The sequence below is a fragment of the Sesamum indicum genome, linkage group LG3 (assembly GCF_000512975.1).
Source record: "Sesamum indicum cultivar Zhongzhi No. 13 linkage group LG3, S_indicum_v1.0, whole genome shotgun sequence".
In the NCBI taxonomy this organism is placed as follows: Eukaryota; Viridiplantae; Streptophyta; class Magnoliopsida; order Lamiales; family Pedaliaceae; genus Sesamum; species Sesamum indicum.
The window spans coordinates 9,488,885-9,503,510 of record NC_026147.1 but is presented as its reverse complement, the minus strand read 5'-3'; the positions used below and the strand labels follow the sequence as shown (position 1 = coordinate 9,503,510).

Sequence of the window (14,626 nt, the reverse complement as noted above, 5' to 3'; positions counted from 1 at the left end):
GGTGGGGGTGGGGGTATAATTGTTATTTTGAATTTTTTTTATAAATTATAATTATATATATTATAAATATATTTTAATAAGCCTAGTTTGACCGGTTGATTAGAAGGAGTAGTTTAGTCATTGTTTCTAAAAAAATAGACTCGAATTAACCAAGAGAGGTGTGATATTTTATTCGTAACATAGGAATAATTTTTATATTAAAAATTTTAAAAAGAAATTTTTGATATTTTATTATATTACAGGGGGCCAAAATGAATTTAACTTTTTCTTTATATCCAATTCCCCAACTTGCTGCTTAGCACACGGTTATAAGCAAGCAACTTCTGCTTATTCATATGCGATTGGACCTCAGCCCAAATAATATTATATTGTTATGGGTAAATTCTAAATAACTTCCTAAAATTTACCATAAATACAAATACTTTTTTATTATTTAAATATTTTTAAAATACTCCTCTAAAATTATAAATATTCTAATAATTACCCCTACAAAGTCAAAAGCTCATTAACTTAGGAAATTGGAAACCGGAAAAAAGAGAAGCAAAACGGTAAAAGTAGTTGAACTTTTGACTGCAAAAAAGGAAGCAATGAGTGCATAAATAGTAGTAGTGATATTTGAGGCTATGGACAAAAAGCAGAAGAATTTCACCCAAAAACTGAGACAACCAATGGCAATGCCAATACTCACTCAGACTGATCCAAAAAAACAAGAAAAGGAAACACTCACTCAAGCTCACTCAATAACATATTTTGAAGGGATAATTACAATCCCTTCATCTAAAATTTGATATAATTACACATAAATTTTTTATAATTTAAAAAATTACATCTAACACCCCCGAAATTTGTTTTTATGTAATAAATAAGTCATTCCGTTAGTCAAAATTCATCGAATTTGCTGATATTAGCAAAAAAATTTATATTTACGCCGATCAACTTACTATTTGACCTGCAATAAGTCAGTAATAAGTCAATTAAAGGTAAATATCAATTTTTAGTTAGTTTTTTTTTTATTCATATCAGCAAATTCAATAAATTTTGACCAATAGAGGAACTTATTTGTTAGACGAACGTAAACTTCATGAATATTAGATGTAATTTTTTAAATTATAAAAAGTTCATGTATAAGTACATTAAACTTTAAGAAAGAGGAAAAATGCAATGCCTGATGCTAAAGCCCATCAACCGTTTCCAATTTAACTATGTTTATATTATTATATTACTCTTCGTGTCAAATGAGGCTGCCCAAACTCATGGTCTGAAATTTGTTCCTATCTTTTTAATTATAATGAATTTTTTTGAACAATTTTGTTTGCGATTTACATTATGTTTTATTTTCACCCAATGCGTGGTATATTGTATGGATCCAATAGATTTGAACTTGAGCTATGGGTCTAGATTGGCTGAAAAAGAGCTTTGAAAGAATGAGACCTGCAAAATAAAATATTAACATTCTGATGTCCAAGTTAGTATTGAATTTAAAGAATAATAATTCAAAATAATGAAATATATTCAGAAAATAAAGCGTGATGATGAAAAATAGAAGTAAAATCGTGTTTGACAGTGGAATATGAGTGCAACAGAATGGTAGCTAGATTTCAGCCTGTTGAAGGTATCCTCCCGCCTGGGGGTAGGATCCTTATTTATAGAGGAGTGTCCTCCTTCGTTAGGGAACTGATCGTGCTTCCTATTCCTGGGGTGGACGGATAAAGTTAGTTGAGATAAGACATAATTAGACCCTATCTTTTGATGATTTTGCTGTTATTATTTAGGTGAATGAGAGAATCCATGGCTGAAGAGGACTCCTAGTCCCCAGGGAGTCTAATGGACTCTAAAGTCCAAGTTTTTAAGGGAACCTCCCACAACACGCATACTCCATACTGGCGGGAGGGCACATACATGGAGGGTCCAAGTATATGCCACATAGTCCTCAGAGAGAGACGTGTAGCTTGAGGCTGTATCGATCATCGATATTTAGACTACAATATTGAGCTATGTTAAGCGGGCATCCTCCACCAAAGCGGTCGTATTAAGGAAAGGAGGCCCCGGGCCTCTTAGCTCGTTCTTGGGCCATACTTTGCTGAGCCACACCCATCTTCACCGAAAACAAGCAAGGAATTGATAGCCTTAACCATAAAAGTCTCTTGCAGCCCCTTCAGATCAAATTTAAGAAAGACCAAATCCAAACTGCAATAATTAATCAACTTGTCTACTTGATAGTAACCATACCCAAAGCATTTGATTTGCTGTTAATTATTTGAGTAACAACCCCCCCACCCCCAACCAAAAAAATATATATTGACTGCTTTCGAGTCAACACACTTCTCATTTTTTCCTTTAATATTAAAAAAAAAGTATATGATTTTGTTGCATGCATATTTATGTGTATAATATTTTTTATTATTTATATTTATATGACTTATATATAAAAGTGGAACATGTAATACCATTTTGTTAATATCATGATGGTTTATGACTTTGAAAAAAGATTACATAAATAGTAGTTTTATGAAATAAATGTTTCTTTGTCCTACGCCCACGCATCCACACTCACACACTCTCAATGAATTTCCAATAATGAATGCTATTATGAAAAAATGTAAATTGTTATGGTAATAAGAGATTAAATCTAATCAGCAAAATTTATTACCATGAGAACTGGTAAAAATGTAAATATTTAATGAAACATTTGACAGACTCAGCTGCCACAAATACACTGAGAAGGACACAGCAAAAAACAGAGGGAAAGGGGAAATGAGAGAAGAGAGAAGCAGTATTACAGTAAATATGGAGAAGTTTCTGGAGACAGACCCCAGCAAAATATCTACCTCCATATACAATCCCAGCCGTTAATCATTGACCCCACAATCCTTTGTCTGAGGCTGAGAGCCAGCCCCACTTATTCTATTTCTCCTTAACATTTTCTCTCTTGCTTTTTGAAATAAATATTCACTTCTTTTCATCATCCCTTCACTATAAGAAGCCTCTGCATATATAAATAATAAGAATCCTGTTTCTGGAGGCTTCTTGACAGAGAGCTGCTGCTCTCTCCCTCCCTTCCCCCTCTCTCTCTCTCTAAATTGCTAAGGTTACGTCTTGTAGCAATCTTTTAGCATTTATTGAAGAGCCATATATTTTATGTATTTCGAGTTCACACTCATAGGAATTTGTATTATGTTATATGCATCATAAGCATATGTATATATATGGATAGTAGTTGTTTTTGTTCTTGAAAAGGGTGCCTTCACAGTAGAATTTATAGTTATAATTCTTCGACAAGATTGGAGTTTTTGAGTTGGATTATATTGTGGGGTTGAGGAATGGCAGCCGATGAAGATAAAAGCAATGATTTTTATGCTGTTATGGGGTTGAAGAAAGAATGCACTGATGCAGAGCTGAGGAATGCTTACAAGAAACTTGCACTGGTCAGAATTTTGAGAACAACCCTTTTGTAAATTTGCTGTCTTTAAACGAAAAACTGGAAAAATATTGCATTTCTTGTAAAGAGTCACTGAGAAAGAAAACTGTTTAAGGGGTAGACAAGGAAGGCTCTGTTTTCTTGACATGAGAAAAGATTGATTCCTTTTGAGCTGGTGGAACTTAAAACTCGGGATTTCCTGAAAATAAGAGTAGCATTGTGTTATTTACCGGGAAATCACTCATGATTGTTTATGTTCCCCGGATGTTCTTATCATATGCATGAGGATCATATGATATTTTATGGAATTTGCGTGCTTTCGAAATTATTTGGGTGAAAACGGGAGGTTTTATTTTTGATAGTATTAGAACTTTTCTTTTTCATTTTCTAGTGTTTTTGGGAATTGAGTTCTGTAAATTTGCGCCTCTGCAACAGAAATGGCATCCTGATCGCTTCTCCGCTTCCGGGAATTCCAAGTATGTGGAAGATGCAAAGAACAAATTTCAAGCCATTCAACAAGCCTATTCAGGTAACAGGACTCTGTATCACCATCATCACATTTCTTGTGTTCCATTAGAAAGAAAGGATCTTCATGCTATTTCATGCCTATAAAGAGCTTAAATTCTATAGTTGAAGAAGCTTTAACTGCAGCAAAGTTCATTTTCGTTTCTTAACTTCAATTCCTAGCAAATAACTGTGTTAATCAATGTTTGATGGAGTAGAACAATCTTTTTCGTGTGAGCTCTAATATTTTATATGCTTTGGATTCTTTGGTCTTGATTCTCTCTCTATGAAACAAAAAGTTTTAGATCAGTAGTTCATTTTATGGATTCCCTTTTCATAATAATTGGTGGTGAGTTATATTTTACTTAAATGTTTATTCAAAACCTAACATGATTGCGAGTGCAATCATTCTTGAGCTGTAATTGGACTCACGAGATGCTATTGTTGTTATTAGTGCTTTCGGATGCCAACAAAAGGTTTCTGTACGATGTAGGAGTCTACGACTGCAATGACGATGATGACGAAAATGTAAGTATATAATGCGAGAACATGTTACATGTGACCCCTTTTAAATGTGTGATTCAAGTGGTCTTGAATTCAAGAAGAAAGCTACTTTGCCCCTTTTAGCAGCTTCAACTATTTCTTTGCTTTATCATTTCCTGTCGGTAATGCCAATTGTTCTTACTTTATGATTCAAGTTGGCGGCCCTTTTCGTCCATTATTAGGTTCGGATGGGGTTGGGGGTATTTACAACTGGCTAAAAGTGGAAGCAAGTTGTTGTTGGAGTTGCATTTAATTTTTAGGAGTTAGAGCATAGAGTTTGAATGTGGGAGTTATTGTGAGATAAGAAGCGTAAAATTTAGATCAAGAAAGTCCTAGTGAAAGTGTGGTCCCAATGTGCTCTAGTTGAAGGAATGCAAATTGCAATTATATAATGATAAAACGAATGAGGGGTGGATTACGGGTGGAAATGACCTTTCTAATCTGTTAAGGTCATTGAGATGAAAATGTGTGTGTTTTCTTTAAGTTAATGTGATTATTGATGATACGGTGCGTTTGTCTTGGGATTACAATGCAGGGAATGGGCGATTTCTTGAGCGAAATGGCAGCAATGATGAGCCAAACTAAATCCGATGTGAGTTCCTCTTTATGTTTTTATGGCTTTTGAGGGTAGAAGCCAGGATATGTGAAGAAAAGGACCGGAAAAAATGCTGAATGAATCTCGATTCAACTGGAATATAACCACATATCTAACTTGAATTGTTCACATCGTGTCCTTTATGAAGAAATATTGATTTGCGTGGTCCTAATAGCTTGCAATTTCATATAATGAAAATTATGTTTCAATAACGACCCGGGGCTGAGTCGTGCCGCCATGTTCAAATGTAGTTCTGTGATTGACAGGAAAACGGAAACGAAACATTTGAAGAACTGCAAGAACTCTTTGACGAAATGTTCCAAGATGACTTTGAGGCCTTTGGTTCTTCTTCTCGTTTGGCCACACCAGCAACTTGCTCTTCATCGGTCCCGGCTTCTTGCAGCGAGACGTACAGCATCTCCAACAAGAGGAATTGCTCTGAGATGAGTCCTAACAATTTGGGGGCGAAAGCTGCCACATACGACGGATTCTGCATTGGGACGGGAGGAACGTCTGGAAAACAGCAAGGCGGCGGGGAAAGCAGCCGGAGGAAGAACAGGACTAAGTGCCGGAGGTAGTAAGAAGGAAAGATTTTTTTGATTTGTTTTTTAAATAGAAGGCGGTGTACCATATAGATATCTCCATGCTATGAGCATTGAGCTCAAGTCTTGGCCAAAAATGGGCATTTAGATTAGAATGGGAATGGAGCGTAGGATTTTGTGGTTGGTGGTGTCTGATCTCTGATGAGAGATGATGGGTCGGAAGGATCTCCATCTCCCTCCCATCTAATCTAACAAACATTGCTATTTCATTTTCTGCCTTACTCTCTTCTTCTAATCTTTAATTTGCTTCAAAATTCAACAACTATTTAATATTTTTTGGCTTGAGCAAAAAGCTAAAAACAACTTTGTATCAATTTTTACACTTTATTCATTAAATGGTGAATATTACAACTTTATTATTTTCCACTTTAACCTTTCATTTTTAAATGATTACTGCTAAATTTATAATTTTTTAATGATTTATTTTTACTATTAAAAAACACATTTTTAAATGTCCCACTTGCTCAAGAAAATTAATATATTAATAATATTTGATCTTTTTCTTAAAAAAAAAAATAAAAATTGGGTGGACAGAAGCACGTGGGAAGAGGGCCCAGCATGAGTTGAAGAAGAACAGGGAGGCAGAAACTCCCAATTCTGAGTTGGTGACGCTAATAGCCGCCGTTTCCTCCTTTACAACCCCAACCCCCACTTGTCTTTTGTTTTTGTTGCATTTGGTACCCCACTTGTCCAACTTGCGCTTCTTTCTCTCACTTATTCCCCAACTTCACCTCCCCACAAATCCCCTTTTATTATTATTATATCTTCATCAATTTTTTATTATCCACGTTCCTTTTTACTAATATATATATATATATATATTTATTTGGGATTTCATATCTACATTAATGTTTTAATTTAGTGGTTAAAATAAAAAATAACGAACAAATTTTATTAAATATTTTGATATTTATTTTCAATCTATTTTATTATCTTTAGTTATATTGATGTATGATATTACTAAAATTATTGAGTTGATGAGTATGGAGTTAGTAGTGGGTAATCATAATCAATTAGGGGTATTTGATTTTATTCCTTTAGAATTAGAGATGTAAAGTGAGGCCAACTTGCATATAATTATTAATGTTCATCATCATTATGCGTACGACCAACCTATTTTTATCATTCAATTTCATCCCCCACATTAGCTCTAATATAATAATAATAAGGATTATGGCATTAAATAAATTACTCATGGGTTTATTAAAAACACACAAATTTGTAAGAAGAAAAAATGTGACATGTAAGATAAGAGAGAAAGGTGGAATAGTGGATTGAGAGCTAAATTTTTTTAAATATAAAATTTGAGTTAAAGGATAAATGTGGATATTCAAAATTTCTACATATATTTTTTTTAATTTTTATATATACTAGTATAGATTAATCTCGTTTAAGTTGATTTACAGGACTTGGACAATACTCAATTTCTCTTTTGGAATTATGCTAATAAAAACGAGACAAATACTTGCACATCTATCTAATTAAAGAGATCTGGACTTGGAAATTAAGCCCATCAATAGATTCTGCTCCTGGCCCAATGTTATAGCCTCTCAAGTTAAATTTTAGATGGATCCTTCCCTTTTTGTTATGATTGAAACAGAAATCAAGTCATTCAATACTCGATTGAAATTGATGATTTAAATTCGATTCAGATTCAGGTAAAAATAATAAAATCTAAAGTATTTGAATTCAGTTCATATATGATGTAATTAAAGCTTGTTTAAGTTCAATTAAATTAATAATCAAATATAAATTTTCAAACTCAATAACAATACTAATTCAAACAAGTTTAACTGTGTTCAGCTCGATTAGAATCACTTATAGCCCCTATCTCTAATTTTAGGAAAAATTACAATTTTCATTCTAAATTTCTGGGAGTGGCAATTTTGATCCTATACGAATTAATTTTTAGTTGTATAACTCTAAAAAATTGACAATAGTCCTTTTTAGCCGGACACGTGACGTTTAAAATTAAGTTTTTTCCCTTAAATTACTGGACCAAAATTACAATTAGTTTTATGATTTTCAAATTCAAAAAATTCCTTTTCGGGGAAATGAAGATTAAGGGGAAGGGAGGGTTTGATGGTAGTAGAGGGACTCGGATCCATCTTCATTAGTTCTACAAATAGATTATGCATTTTTTTTTTTTATTTCAATGGTTCTAAACAATTCTTCTTACAGCCACAAATTTGGTGTATAAAAACTGTAATTGTTGACATAACCCAAATCATATTTCCTCGCATAACAACACAAAATTATTTGATTTTAGGGCTTCCATCTTTTTTGTAACAGTCGTATATCTGGTGGTGTCATAACCATTTCTTTTTCTATTGCTCACACTATACCTATATTCATCACCTAGTTTCGGTTGTTACAAAAGATAATAAAAATATTTCAAAAACAATTTTTTTTTAATAAAAAAATTATATATACATATAATTTTTTTTGGTTTTCATATTAATTAATTTAATAATAATGGGATTTCTCCACAAGCTTTGGGATGAAACGCTGGCGGGGCCGACACCGGAAACCGGCCTTGGAAAACTACGCAAACATAACTCTTTCTCCTCCGCCAGGTCCAGCACCGCTGCATCGCCACTGGCCGTGGTGGTGCCGCCCCATGATGACAACCTCATCCCTATTTCTCGGAGCATCACAGTCATACAAAGCGATGCTCATCGTAACCTTAGTGTTTCTGTTGACTCGCCATCGCTGCCGTCGTCTCCGGCTGGCTCCACAACTCCAAACTCGCCATTTTCACGTAAGAGTTTCATGTTTGCTTTTTGCATGGAGATTGGAGAATGAATATTTTGGTGTTCTGGGGGTATTTTTCTTATTTATTCTTTTTTTGGGGTGTTTTTAGCAAGTTCTCCTGGTGGGAACTTTAAGAAATTGACGAGGAGGAAACTGGCAACTGGAGCATTGCACACCTCGGAGTCAGAGAGTAAGACTGGTTATGATTGGTTGGTTTTCTCTTAATGCTACTGTTATTTGCACTTGGGTCCTTGGAGAGTTTCATATTTACAATAAACCTTTGTTTCTTGCATGCAACATGCCCACTAACATTAAAAATTTATTCCAACTTGTATTGCCAGGATTGTAATGCAGAGTGCCTTGGATCATTGAAGAGGAAGTGACAATTTTGATTTAAAAAAATTGTTATCTTTGTAAAAATATATAATACCCTCTATCGGGTTCGTTTTTCATGTACATACTAACGCAACGTAGTTTTGCTAGATGAATGAAATGGTCCAGATGACATTACAACTGTAGATATGTTTATGCCATGAGGACCTTTCTTATTTCCTTGTTTTAGTTTTCTTACCCGAGACAAACAAGGTGTAAATAGTAAATACGCTGTTTTGTACACTCAATCCTTTGTGATGAAGCAGTATGCAAAAAGCTTTCAGTTTGGTTTCTTTAATTGCCCTAGTTTTCCTCGTAACTCAAGATATACCAATTACCAAGTAAATGACACCAACCATCCCAATACACCTTCAAAATATAAAAGTTGATGAAACATTATGCGTGTATCCAACCGGCTAATGCACCTACTCTGACATGAGCAAGTCCATGCCATGAAATTTTCTACAACATAGATGGTGCAGTACAACTCCGTCACAACCATATGGACCACGTTGGTAACTCGATGTGTTTTCATTCACACCCAACATTTGATTCTAGAAAAGCATTTTAACACCAAGTGCAGTACAAAACAATCAATGGCAAGAAAAGAATACTTTAGCTGCAAAAATCACATCAATGTTCCGCCAATTGGAACTATCCACTCATTACAATATACAACATAATATTTTGAAACTACAAGAAATAACTAGATCTTCATGAAGGCCACTTGAATCCATGAGCATGTACAGCGTACCATTGTACTTATATGGAAGGTGATTCCAATCTCAACCATTGGGCGTCATACTTGTAATTATCAATGCTGGTGTCAGAGACGGCATCCCCGAGCAAATGTACAGCAATCCTGGGAGCAATTATCTAGGTTTTGACTCACTTCCCTTGCTTCTAAATGTTGATAATGAGAAAAATGATCTTGGAGCTGTAGAAAAGGGTTAACATATATAATCAAGCAGAATTATCCAATACACACACTAGGTAGTGTTCGTTGTTTTAGAAGCTGTAGCTAATCTTCTGTAGGCTTTAGCAGAACAATGCATTAAGTCAGTAAGTACGACTAACAAAATAAGCAATAAGCTTGTATCTGATGGCAACATCCTAGGCAGTGAAATCAACCATGGACGGTCTTTATCTCTTTGATGCAAGCAGTAAGGTCAAGTTAGACAATGATAACAAGTCATATTCATGTCTTCTTGGGAGTAAATAAAATTTGAAGCCAAAAAACATGATATTGTATAATTCACCTTTGATTGAGCTTCCAGAAATATGATCCTCTCTTAGTTTAAAGTTGCCTGGAGGTGCTGGGATAGAACTCTGAGAAGATTGTACTGTGAGAAGAAAAGGGAATAAACACATCAACAAGAAGCCTGTGAATGCTTATCCCCTAATCTGAATATTGAATGCAATACACAGCTGCAGAGGCCCGAAATCAAGGTGGGAAAGAATTGTAGAAGTTCATAAAACTAAACACCACTGGAGCAACATGAAAGCTGCAAAGAGATCTACCAAGAAAATGAAAGATTTTGGGAACTGCTCAATTCAACTCAGCTGAAGATCAACCAATTACAGTGAATTTGTGTAAGTGGTAAGAGAGAGGGCGCAAGCTGGCTAGAAAAAGCGAGAAAAAGAAATGCAGCTCAATTTTAAAATGAGTAGTAAATCATCAGGAAGAAAAGCATCAGAAAATGAGGCGTTTGTTTCATTCAGTATAAGATAAATTTTGCCCGATCCTTTAAATGATTTTTCAAAAGTAATATGTATGCCTCAGGAGGAAAGCACCCCAGCCATAAGCTGAACCCACGACATGACAACTCCAGAGGATGACTACAAGAATTTCACTTAAAAATATGTGAATTAAGACGGAATGATAGTAAAAAAACTCAGCACAGTAAATAATTTGCCGGTAAACGCAAATGGAAAAGGTAACATATGATCATATATCATCAATCACCTGATTCATTGTAAAACTCGCTTTCATTAAAGCTATCATCAGAAGGTTGAGCTTGAGCAAAACCCATTCTTGACTTCCTCAAATCCTCTGATGACCGATTGGCAGGATCCCGTCCATCTTCCGTATCATCATCTCCCTCAGATGTGGTTGCCGAGATCCAGTCAACCAAACTCTCTGAGCCTCGATTCTTCCTTCCAAATTTCAGTAACCTTTTAAATCCCCTAGTCATATCCTTGCGGGATAAATTATTGGATGAATGGGCTACCAACATCGGCTTCTGTGCTGTTCCCCATTTCTTCCTCATTCGAGCAGCATCAGTTTCCATTTGATTTAAAGAATGTGAATTCCATGAAGCAGGACTTCCAACTGGGGAGTCCACAGATGCATCAACATCAGACATCTCGTGGGAATACGCAAAGGGATGCTGACTATGAGAATTCCATGACATAGGACTTTCACTTGGCCAATCTTGCGTAGATTCAACAGGCAGGAATCTCGAAGGAATTTCACTGGGCAATTGTGAGCCCAAAGCCTGGTCCACACGTGAAAATGTAAGAGTACCATCACCATTTTCAGATCCAGAATTCACAAACTTCTCTGACCCGATACTCATTATTGGTTCCACTTCTTCCAAAACCTTATGGCCTTCAGTGTTCGAAGTCTCAAATTCTTCTTCTTCTTCATCTTTAACAGTAATCCCGAATTCATCAGGTCCAGATGTCATTTCATTGTTTTCATCTACATTATTTGCAGGCTCAGATCCCACAGAAGCCCTTTGCCTTGCAATACTTGTTTGAGAAACAAAGCTGGCACGACTACCCTTTTTAAGAAAAGGCTTGGTCCCAACAGTTCTCTGAACTTCCTCATCAAATTTTATTGGTGTCAAGCCAACACCATCTGAGTCCAACGGAGACATTTCTCTCAACTCTCTTGGATTTGCAGAGCTTTTCCTCATTGCCTGCAATCGGCGTGGCTTCTCCTCCTTGACAATAGTTGCTTCTTCTGTTGCGCTTTTGCTGCGGGCATAGTTTCTTAATTGTGATCTAGTTGTTTTGGTGCCTCCAGAAGAAAGCTTAGTATTTTCTTTTCTCAGGTCAGAAAAGTTGGGGACAGATTGTGCAAGCGGATTGTCAGGTTGCAGTCTTCGCTTACCAGTATTTGTGGATGTTTTGGTGGAAGACCTTGGAGCAGGGGCTGCCGAGGTGCGAGGAGTAGATGAAGACAAACTTCGGTTATTCGACAAAAGCTTCTTCCCCTGTGCACCCCTAGAAATACCATCGCCGAAAGAGATGTCATCAAAAGCGGTATCTTCACGAGGACGATTCTTCTCTACAAAATCCAGTGCTTCCTCATCATCTTCGCTATCATAAAAATCTAAATATTGCTGTCAAAAGGAAAGTTCTAAACGGTTGTTAAAAATCCACATAAGATGGTTCCTGAAATAAGTAAATAGATATAGTAAGATGGTTCCAGGTTTAGTGCCATATAAGCCAGAACATAACCATAAATCTACCTGCTCCCTTTTCATAATTGACCGGCTATTGTATGATCTGAGTCTCTCAGCTCGACGACGAGCACTGGATAAAGAATCCTGTCTGTCTGCAGATCCAGAAAATTTGGCCTTCATCTCAGATCTACTTCTCTCAAGGCTATCCTGCATAAACTTCAATCTGGCTTCTTTCTCTGCTCTGTTGGAACTCCAATCTTCCCTGAGCTTTGCATCCCTTTTCTGTATATACTTGTCATAGAATTTCCCTCGAGAACTCTCTGCAACACTAAGCTCAGAAAAATCCTTACTCAAAGCATCACCATAGTTCTGGCTATCAATTGTTTTCACGGCAGAGGCAGAAATGAACTTGCTCTTGTTCTTTGAACTCCCAGCAGTTTCATTTGACTTATAATTGTCAGACAATTGAGAAGATACATCTGCTACTGGTTTCGAGTAGTGTAGACCACTAGCTAGCTCATGTTGTGAATCGTCTGACTTTCCCCAATGAGGACTGGATTGATCTCCAGGGACCCTCAGTTTATGCTCGGCAAAGAGCTTCTCTAGCTCATTCGCTTTCACCTTTAACTCATCATTGAGTTCCTGATTTCCCTTAGATTGTGTCATTCTTTGAGCTTTCTCTGGAGGTGGCGTTGAAAAAGAATCACAGCCTTCCAGAGCCTCTGCTGTAACTTTACCGGGAAAAGGTCCCCTGCTGGTTCCACTAAAATAACTGTCTCCTTGCTTTTTTGCCTTCTTACTCAGTTCAGCTGCAGAACTTTGTCTACTGAACTTCATCCTTTGAGGTCCAGAATCTTCAACTCCTGAAACAGAACCACTGGATACCTTCTCAGAGGTGCGTAATTCTTTCTTTTCTACTACTTCAGTTTCCTCAACATATCTTACCTCTTGCTGAGCAGAGGACGAATCACCTTCAATCCCTTTATAGCGAACAGCAAAAGCCTCTCGAATTCTTGAACCAGAAACACCTTCAATCACCCTCGACTCTCCCACAGCCTTCCGAGTAGACTTCAAACTTGTTTCTACAACAGACTCATCCCATGATTCAGAATCTTGTCTTTGATTCAGGATATCAACCCCACCACCACCTTTGCTTCCAATACGCCTAACATGTGACAGTGATGAACCCTGATCCCTGACCCCAGCTATTTGTGACTGGGCCCCGCTAAGATCTTCACCAATCTGCGAATCCTTCAGCTTCCCCTGATGCCCAAAAAGAGAAGCACTCTCAGTTTTCCCATCAACCAAATTTCTCAACTTTTCTTCTGAATTTTCTTGATTGTCAGCCTTGATGATAAAAGACCTTGACTGGGTCTTGCCAAGCACTTGATTTTTCAAACCATCACTTTCACCGGGAAGCAAATTAAAATTTGACTTACTAGACTCGGAACACTGTTCAGACTTATTAAAACCCTCTTTCAGTCTGCTATCACTACCCCTACTCAAACTAGGAATAACCTTTATCTCTGGCTTAACGAAAGAACTCTTTGTTGTATCGTCATTTAAATTCAAAACTTTATTCTCGTGAGAAACTGTTGCGGAGGACGGAGTAGATAATGGGCTCTGAGCGTCCTTCTTTTCAGCACTCAAGTCAATGCTCATATCACTAGCTCCACTCCACCTCCTCAAGACCGCTTTCTCTGCAGCTGCCCCCGTTGTTGACACATCAGACGGCAGCCTCCGCAGCTCAGCAGACTTTACCACAACGGGCTTTCCTCCAGAATTCTCCTTCTGTTTGTTCTCGAACAAGTTTATCCTGTCCTGAACACTCAGTCGCCTCGCTGGCTGGCTCGCCTGTGTCGACCCAGTTTGGTCAGGAGTTAAGGTCTCATCTTTCCCGTCTTTTTCTCCAACAGTGTCGTTCGCCTTGTTTCCGTCGTCCCTTTCGACACTGGATTCTCTGCTGAAAGCGCGACGTAAGGGAAAGGTGGGGGCCGCGGGATTGGGCTGCTGACACGTGGCGGCCTCTTGCCGGGGTTGGGGGGAGGGGGGGTCGTCGTCGATGGACATATCCGACCCACATGAGGAGCGGACGGCCCTGTCTTCGGGTCCGGATTTCCATTGGTTTATGAGGTCGGGCCGCCTCTCGCACAGCGATATGAACATGCCACAAGCTTCGCTGCAAAGACCAAAACAAAAAGTATAATTAGTATTTTAAAATTATAAAATGAAAAAAACAGCATTTATTTATTTAAGGAAAAAGGATAAATAAGAAAATAAAGTAAGAGAGTGGCCGCAGCAGATCTCCTCCATTTTCAATAGTTACATTTATTTTTCGTGTACCATGGGCCGTAGGCCATACATAGTGGCCCAACAGCAAAACTGCACAGCGCCGATCGATGAAAATTTGCCTTCCCCCCACCCC

At 37.2% G+C, this 14,626-nt stretch overlaps 3 protein-coding genes across 5 annotated transcripts in view; 2 read left to right on the top strand and 1 right to left on the bottom strand.

Annotated features, from left to right (window-relative positions):
- Positions 2,983-5,883, top strand: LOC105157866 (dnaJ homolog subfamily B member 6). The gene is made up of 5 exons (XM_011074362.2): positions 2,983-3,425; positions 3,854-3,947; positions 4,377-4,450; positions 5,001-5,057; positions 5,327-5,883. Exons 1-5 carry the CDS (start codon positions 3,321-3,323, stop codon positions 5,636-5,638), a joined length of 642 nt encoding a protein of 213 aa, XP_011072664.1. The 5' UTR covers positions 2,983-3,320; the 3' UTR covers positions 5,639-5,883.
- On the top strand, positions 7,890-9,086 carry LOC105157863 (dormancy-associated protein homolog 4). Of its 2 annotated transcripts, none has more exons than XM_011074358.2 (3): positions 7,890-8,423; positions 8,526-8,625; positions 8,758-9,086. In XM_011074358.2, the coding sequence occupies exons 1-3, from the start codon at positions 8,138-8,140 to the stop codon at positions 8,786-8,788; spliced, it is 417 nt and encodes a 138-aa protein (XP_011072660.1). In that variant the 5' UTR covers positions 7,890-8,137; the 3' UTR covers positions 8,789-9,086. The 2 variants fall into 2 exon arrangements, with proteins under 2 accessions (XP_011072660.1, XP_011072661.1); XM_011074359.2 differs by having other exon boundaries at positions 7,892-8,423; positions 8,526-8,606.
- LOC105157864 overlaps positions 9,317-14,626 on the bottom strand; it is a 9,684-nt gene continuing 4,374 nt past the window's right edge. Inside the window, exons 8-11 of one of the 2 annotated variants that reach the window (XM_011074360.2) lie at positions 12,268-14,380; positions 10,755-12,138; positions 10,048-10,131; positions 9,317-9,725 (exon numbers count right to left, since the gene is read on the bottom strand). In XM_011074360.2, coding sequence (XP_011072662.1) covers positions 9,661-9,725; positions 10,048-10,131; positions 10,755-12,138; positions 12,268-14,380 — 3,646 coding nt within the window. In that variant the 3' untranslated portion in view covers positions 9,317-9,660. The remainder of the gene's footprint in view (positions 9,726-10,047; positions 10,132-10,754; positions 12,139-12,267; positions 14,381-14,626) is intronic. The other variant, XM_011074361.2, reaches the window with a different exon arrangement.

Excerpts from the sequence above, each read along its gene's own strand:
- LOC105157863 (XM_011074358.2), top strand. The coding sequence starts at position 8,138 with ATGGGATTTCTCCACAAGCTTTGGGATGAAACGCTGGCGGGGCCGACA. Across the intron at positions 8,424-8,525 it reads TCCAAACTCGCCATTTTCAC|CAAGTTCTCCTGGTGGGAAC; the intron begins GTAAGAGTTTCA and ends GGGTGTTTTTAG. Across the intron at positions 8,626-8,757 it reads AGTAAGACTGGTTATGATTG|GATTGTAATGCAGAGTGCCT; the intron begins GTTGGTTTTCTC and ends TTGTATTGCCAG.
- LOC105157866 (XM_011074362.2), top strand. The coding sequence starts at position 3,321 with ATGGCAGCCGATGAAGATAAAAGCAATGATTTTTATGCTGTTATGGGG. Across the intron at positions 3,426-3,853 it reads CTTACAAGAAACTTGCACTG|AAATGGCATCCTGATCGCTT; the intron begins GTCAGAATTTTG and ends CCTCTGCAACAG. Across the intron at positions 4,451-5,000 it reads ATGACGATGATGACGAAAAT|GGAATGGGCGATTTCTTGAG; the intron begins GTAAGTATATAA and ends ATTACAATGCAG.